This window comes from Cibotium barometz, chromosome 9 (assembly GCF_041138505.1).
Source record: "Cibotium barometz isolate CiBa-2024 chromosome 9, ASM4113850v1, whole genome shotgun sequence".
Classification (NCBI taxonomy): domain Eukaryota; kingdom Viridiplantae; phylum Streptophyta; class Polypodiopsida; order Cyatheales; family Cibotiaceae; genus Cibotium; species Cibotium barometz.
Window position 1 is genome coordinate 33,348,409 of NC_141054.1, and position 8,103 is coordinate 33,356,511.

The following is an 8,103-nucleotide window of genomic DNA, read 5'->3' on the forward strand; positions in this document are numbered from 1 at the left end:
GCAAAGTCGAGCACAACAAGTTAACACTAAACTCCTCCTTCCAAAAGGCATTAATGCCTGCTTTGGGTTTCCTTTCTAGTTTTCTCGCACTCCTCAAAGGTAAGGCTAAGGAGCACTTATGGAAAGAGGCATCAACAACAAATGTACATACAGGAAAATCTTTGTTACAAAGAAAACTATTTTCATACAAAAAATACTTGTATACGTCAAAATGTAAGGGTAGAGATGAGTAAAATACAAATTTCATGTCAAGTTAACAAATAATTTTGCTTAAATAATATGTCCAAATAATGAATTCACAAATAATATAAATGATCGAATTCCAATATTACAACTTAAGTTTTTCAAGAATATAAAGATGTGTTTGCATGGGTTCCTAACTGACTCGAATAGAGTAGGTTGAATTATTTATCAACATGATATACCCCTCATAGTAAATGCCATATTGATCTAGATGCAGAGGTATAAAATAAATCCAAACTATGCAAAAAAATCAAGAAAGAAACTGAGAATATATTAAATGCAATTATCAACTAGTGACTTGCTATTCTAATAGGAGTGGCTCCTAAGAAATATCATACGCTCTATATATGTGTGTATTACAAGAAAATTTATGCTCAAACTATGAAAGCTATTCATAGAACTATGTTAAATGAGGTTGTTTTTCACTTGGTCATGAGATGTACTTTATGCTCAAACTATGAAAGCTATTCATTGAACTATGTTAAATGAGGTAGTTGTTCACTTGGTCATGAGATGTATAATGTTGTGGATGGATAGTTGTCATTTCACAATTAGCTTGACATTGCAACCAAGGATTGGGGAAAGGCTATCTTTATTACGGATTGGGAAATATTCATGTATAAAGGTTTTCTAAAGAAAAGATGCTTTTATTAGTAAAAAGAAAGCTTCTGCTCAAGAGCAACTGCAACCCTTGAAGGAGGCAACATATATATGTTACCTCGAGAAGGAGGTAACATATATAGAGAATCACAAGAGGGAGGGCCAAGGTTGGATACTGTTTAAGGAGGGAGACTACACTGGAGGGGTTTGGATGAGGTGGGAGATTCTACTCCAAAAAGGAAGGGACCTAGGCTCCAAGTTCAAGAAAATGTGGTGGCTTATCGGTATTGCATGCACTTCAAATTGCCTATCAAACTATTGTGCAAACTATTATGCAATTAAGTTTTACTCTTGCTTCTCTACTCTATCCTTATGCTTGTGTAGCTACGAGAGAGGAATGGCTATCTAGTGGACAATAATCAACGAGCCAGTGCAGCAATGAACGAAAGAAGTATGATGACATAGAATTCTCTGATCCGTTGTGGTGGCACATTAGTAAGTTCCCCTTAACAAGTTATGTCTTATTTTTGTTTTCTCCATGAATGAGAGAGAGTGGAGAGCCCGGAGAGAGCCATAGTGGGCCATAATATTTTGGCACTATTGTCAGGGAGAGCACCTTGATTTGTTCTCTAGAGCATTCCATAGCCTAATGTGGTGAGTGATGTGTTCACTTCCTACATGCAATTGGAAAGACGAGTGAAGAAGAAGAAGAGAAAAAGGAAAGAAAATATTTTGTGTTTTTCCTATTATTTTACCTTAGATCAATTGTGAATTTGTTTATTTAGTTGTTCATTAAAAACTCTTGATTTTTGCTACTTTTTATTAATTAACTGTTTTTTCAATTAGTAGAGTGAAGATATGAAAAATAAAAAAATTTGATGCATATTGTGTTAAATGAGTCTCACTGAGCTTCAATTCATAATCCCCATGATCAACGAACTCAATTTGGATGCTAATTAAAAGAAATCAAATCTATAAGTTTCTTACATTTTCACATCCTTTAAGAAAAACCTGCAATTTCACACCATGAAATGCCATGAAAGGTCTCTTACGCAGTGAAAAACTATAATTTTTCATGGTACAACTAGTTCACGGTGTATGAGTTTTTCACATCAGTAAGGCCAGTTCACAATGTATAAGTTTTTCATGGTATGTATGAGTTTTTCATGGTATGTATGAGTTTTTCACGCTGGAAAGTTTTTCACACCATAGTTTTTCACAGTACGATCAATTTATGGTATATGAGTTTTTTCACGATACATCTAGTTCACTATGTATGAGTTTTTCACATCAGAGTTTTTTCATAGTACGATCGATTTACAGTTTGTAGGAGTTTTTCACATCAGAGTTTTTTCATAGTACGACCAATTTACAGTTTGTAGGAGTTTTTCACACCAAGTTGTACGAGTTTTTCATGCCATGAAAATCCATAGTTTTTTATGCCATGAAAATCCAATGCTTAGGCATAACTTAGGGAGTCCATAATGCAGACATATGTACCTAGGTTTCCTCTTTGAGTGTATACATGCATAGAAACAAAGAGAGACAAATTGTCTTAAATTCAAACCCAGGATTCCTCTTTCATTGCATACATGTGTAGAAACAAAGAGACTTGATAAATCGTCTCTAATTCAAACAGTGTGCATTCTTAAGCACTGGCGTTTACTTTTGAGTGTCTCCGAGACCTAAATTGGATTTACTAAACATTTTCACTTCACTTAAGAGCCTATTTGCATGCAAATATGTCTCACTTATCTTGCTAAGCTAACACACAAAAAAAACATCAGCATCTAGAATCTTAAAAAATCCAAACAAATTACAAAACAAAAAAAAAACATTCAAACAAATTACAAAACAAAAAAAAAACGTCAAAAGCATCTAGAATCTTAAAAAATCCAAACAAATTACAAAAAAAAAACATTCAAACAAATTATAAAATCGTAACAATTTATACAAATAAAAAGATATAGAGCTCAAGAATAGTGTCGATTTGAGAATTGTACATGGCCAACCCTGGGGGATTAAGCATGCCCTTAACAAATCTAGGAGTATTCACAACACAATCCAAGCCATGGCCAACTCAGGGGATTAAACATGCCCTTGATGAAACTGAATCCACAACAGCTAAAATCTACCAAACCTTGAGTCCATACCTCAAGTACAACTTCCAGTCACATCTGCTATGCATTGGACCCATCATATGTCTCCAAGTTGTTCACACCTTTGGTGACTTGTATTCCCCCAATGACGAGTCCTTTGCCAACCACAGCAAGTCCCAATCTCCCCTCTGTAGATGCTTAAACTCAACACTCAACAACCCTTGCAATCCCTAGATGCCTAAACTTTAGCCATACTAAACAATATAGGAAGGGGGATTGCACAAGTAATGAATGGTGTGCAACTTATGCGAAGATATGATATGGATTTATCGATCCTATTTAATTCTTCTAACTTCCACTTTTTTTAAAAAATCTATGAATGTGCTTGGAAGCATGCCCAAAAATGCATTATTTCCACCTAGAATGCCTAGCCACATGAGACCCGCCTAGTAAGCTGAAGTTTCTCAAAACTCACCTAAATATGGTCATGTTTTTATGCTCAAATTGACCAAAATTGTGATAACTGGCCAGCGAGCATGTCGAAATCATTAAATTTTGCACTCATTTTTTTATTATCTATTATGGGCATTGAAAATAAGTTCAAGTTCATTTTTTTATTATCTATTATGGGCATTTTTTTATTATCTATTATGGGCATTGAAAATAAGTTCAAGTTCAAAAAACAACTCTGTAATGTGAGGTCCTACATCATTCTTACTTTAAGTTTTTAGTGAGCAGATCACTTAAAAAATGGCGAGGTAGGAAACATGATTATTGATGAGTAAAAAAGAAAAGTTCATTGTTTTGACACAACAAAAAAAATGGATGCAAGAGAGAAAGAGTGATATGTATCCTCTCTCTTACTCATGGACATAGGTGCTTGTTTCCCCTTTAATATATGATATGTGGGCAGCATGGCTCAAAAGATCATCTCTATGTAATTGTGTGTGCGTAGCCTAAGGCTTTTGAGATACCTATAATATGCTTTTCTTTATTCTTAAAAAACTCTCGGTTCACGAGAAAATCTCACCAAAGTTTATCCAAAATAGTGGCCCCTCACCAGAGGTGCAAAAGCTAGAGCTCATGGGGTGGTCCGGACACAGTATTTTGATGGTGTGGCATTGGATGTTCAATGCGGAGTTCTTAATAGTGAGAAAGTTAACACTTTTGTTCAATGCGGAGTTCTTAATAGTGAGAAAGTTAACACTTTAAGTTTTGCCCATGAAAGGAAGAACCCTCCAAGTGTGAAAGAGTTTTGTGAGAGACCCTCCGAGTGTGAAAGGTAACTTACCTACACAACAAGGGTAGATTCGAACCTTGTATCTGAATGTAGAGGTTGTGGGTTCGAATCTATTAAAGCCAGGTCTTCTCTCAGTACTCTCTCCTGCCCAAAAGTCCATACATGGAGTAACGAGCAACCGGTATGCTTACTCTTGCTTGATTATTGAATTGGGCTAGATAAACATTGTTGTTTCTCGATTAGATCATGCAGGTTTTTTTGTCTTGTCAAAAAAATCACCAAATTAGAGTAGAATTTGCCTGTTGCAGTCATGTTCTGAGTGCGTTTTTTCCATCTCTGTGAGTGGCGCCCCCTCCCCCCTTTTTTTTTTCTTAATAGAGTTATATATAAACAATAAAGACTTTTTTTTCAGTGAAATTCTCTCTGAAGACTATGGATCTCCGGTATACAACCTTTAAATCTGGATATGGAACTCAAATGGGTTCTTGATAAATTTTATTTTTTCACCTTGAGTTTTTTCTTTTTCACAATTTTGCATTACCCTTACGTAAACAGTAAAACCCACTTCTTAACTTTCAAATTTGGGCATGATGTGATCCAAATGAGTCCATGGCCAAAAAAAGAAATTCCACATTTTAGTGGAAATGTGAGAGCACCTTTGGGATGGTGCAGCAGGCTTTTGAGTCATGTGTGAGTGCATATGTGCATCATTTGAAAAGATGCATAAGATTGAAATCCCTTTCAGATGGGAAACAAGTGCATGCTCACATGGTGATACATAGCTCGGTCTCTAATGTCATCCTTGAGAACACCCTCATTGATATGTATGCCAAATGCGGCACCATCGAAGATGCAAGACAAGTATTTGATAGAATTCTGCTACCAAATTTGTTTTCATGGACTGCTATCATCACAGGTTATGCCCAGCAGAAGCAATTTCAAGAGGTTTTGGACCTCTTCCGAGATATGCAATGCACAGGTATAGTGCCTGACAGAGTTTTATTCATGTTAATCGTCAATGCATGCACAAATCTAGCATCCTTGCACATAGGGGAGCTGGTCCATGCCTGTGTGATTAGAAATGGGTATGAATCAGATGCCTCTGTGGGCAAGAATTTGGTCGAGATGTATAAGAAATGTGGGAGGATCCATGATGCACGGGAAGTATTTGACAAGATTCAGAGTCGAGATGTCATCTTGTGGACAGCAATGGTTTCAGGGTATGTCCAACATGCACTTTGCAGGGAGGCACTTGGTTTGTTTGAACAAATGGAGAGTGAAGGTGTGGAACCGAATGAGGTTACCCTCGTGAGTGTCATCAAAGCATGTGCGGTTCTCGCAGAATCAGAGTATGGCATGCACATCCATTCTTGGGTAATGCAAGATAGCTTCGATTCAAATGCTCTTATTGCAAACAGCCTTATGGACATGTATGTAAAATGTGGATGCTTGAAGAATGCATGCAATGTGTTTGACAAGATGTGTGACCATGATGTCATATCATGGACCACGATGATCGCAGGGCATGCCCAGGGCGGGCACAGAAAAGAGGCACTTGAGTTATTTAATCAGATGGACAGGGAAGGTGTGAAAGCGAATCCTGTCACATATACCAGTGCACTTAAGGCATGTGCTGGCATGGAGTCCTCGAAATGGGGCATGCATGTTCATGCTCACATCATTAGAAGTGGACTTCACATGGATGTATCCTTGCAAAATTCGCTTATTGAAATGTATACAAAATGTGGAAGCATCAAAGATGCACGAAGTATGTTTGACGGTATGCTTGAACTAAATATTGTCACGTGGACTGCAATGATTACTGGCTATGTGGAACATGGCGTAGGTGAGGAGGCCGTTAATCTTTTCAGGCAAATGCAGACAGAAGGCATAGAACCAGATGGCATCATCCTTGTCAGCATTTTGAAAGCATGTGCCACCTTGGCAGCTCTACAGTTGGGCAAGCAGTTCCATGCCCAAATTGTTGAATCGGGTCTGCTTACGGAAATGCTTTTGGGGAGTGCTCTCATTGACATGTATGCAAAATGTGGGAGCATGGATAACGCAACCGAAGTGTTTCGTAAACTCGATGAACCAGATGTCGTCTCGTGGACAGCAATGATCGCAGGATACAGTGAGCACGGGCTTGGTAAAGAGGCTCTTGCAATATTCAAAGAAATGGGCGGCACATCTGTGCAAGCTAACAATGTCACACATGTCATTATTCTGAAAGCATGTGCTCACCTTATGGATGTAGAAAGAGGTAAGCAAGTTCATGCGCAAATTGTCCGTTTTGGACTCGACCCAGATGCCTTCATAGGAAGCGGTCTAGTGTATTTGTATGCTAAATGTGGAAGAATAAAAGATGCGTGCTGTGTGTTTGATAGAATGCATAAACTGGACCAGGTGTCATGGAATGCATTGATTGCAGGATATATCCAAGCAGAACTCTTTCAGGATGCCTTTATTTTGTATCAAAAAATGCAATGTATGGGATTGCAACCCGACACAGTCACGTTGGTGGCAATCCTCCAAGCATGTATTGAGCTGGCAGCCTTAGAAAGCGGTAAGCGTGTCCATGGATGCATCATTGAAAGGGGCTTTGAATTGGATGTTTTTGTCTCAAGCACCCTGATTGATATGTATGCAAAATGTGGGGCCATAACTGATGCCCGCATAGTGTTTAATAAAATGAAGAGTCCAGATCTGATTTCTTGGAATGCTATACTTGGGGGTTGTGCACAGCAAGGACGTAGTAAGGAGACTCTTGAGCTGTTTGAACAAATGCGGCACTCGCCTGTGAATCCAGACATCATCACGTTTGGGTGCGTACTCGCGGCCTGCAGCCATGGGGGATTACTGGACAAAGGCCAGCATTACTTCAATGTCATGACTCGAGATTTTGGCATGATGCCTTTACCGTGGCACTGTGCATGCATAGTTGACCTTCTTGGCCGTGCAGGGCACTTGGGCAAGGCGGAGGAGTTCATCAATGAATTGCCCATCCAACCTGATGCCGTTGTGTGGATGACTCTGCTTGGTGCCTGCAGAAACCATGACAATGTGGTTGTTGGACGCTGTGCTTTTAATAGCGTTATCAAACTGGACCTGCAAAATGCAGCAGCTTATGTTCTGTTGTCAAATATCTATGCTGCTGTTGGTAGATGGGAGGAAGCTGCATCTGTTAGGAAAGAGATGGAGGCGGCTGGTCTGAAGAACCCAGAGTGCACCTGGATTGAGGGTTATGGTGTGCAACATTCCCTTGTAACAGGAGGATTCTCCAGCTTGTTTGACAGTTTCGGGTGAAGGTTGTTAGTGAGGGCCATGGCAGACAAAGGGTGGGGTTTGTTCTAATGGGAACTGTTGGTAATGGCATGGTATGAGGTTGTCCAAGAGATTTTGCTTGGTACCGCCTCATAAATCATGCATACACATCAGGTTGAATCTGCAAGTTATGGTGATATCCTAGATTGTAAAAGGGGAGATAATTCAAGCAGACACATACATAATTCGTCAATTTAGAGGTGAGGTTTAATCTCATGGAGAACTTATCTCATGATATGAGGTCCTCAAAGAGAGTGCCATGGTAGGTACAATTTCTCAGGATCGATAAATGGGGATTTCACTGCAACTTTGACATCAAATCAATGGTGGAATTGACATCAAGAACTCATTTTGCATGGTGATCAGGTCCTTCATAGCAGATTTGCACTTATGGATGCCTGGTCAATGCCTTGTCCGAACACATGTAAAGTCTGTGTTGAGAAGGAAAGGTGTCAAGTGAGAGCTTCAAAGCATGTGGATTCAATTTACATGAGCTAGTTGTGGATATGCATGAACTCTTATTGGATGAGACCAAGGAAGAGCTGCACAACCGTCTTGTTGGCAAACAGCAAGGGGTTGAATGGAAGTGAAAGTGGG

The 8,103-nt window shown here is 39.0% G+C and overlaps 1 protein-coding gene across 1 annotated transcript; it reads left to right on the plus strand.

Moving 5' to 3' along the window:
• Positions 1 to 4,194: 4,194 nt before the first annotated feature.
• LOC147635496 (pentatricopeptide repeat-containing protein At3g09040, mitochondrial-like) lies at positions 4,195 to 7,847 on the plus strand. The gene is made up of 2 exons (XM_086802795.1): positions 4,195 to 4,363; positions 4,595 to 7,847. Exon 2 carries the CDS (start codon positions 4,846 to 4,848, stop codon positions 7,486 to 7,488), a length of 2,643 nt encoding a protein of 880 aa, XP_086658921.1. The 5' UTR covers positions 4,195 to 4,363; positions 4,595 to 4,845; the 3' UTR covers positions 7,489 to 7,847.
• The last annotated feature ends 256 nt before the right edge of the window (positions 7,848 to 8,103 follow it).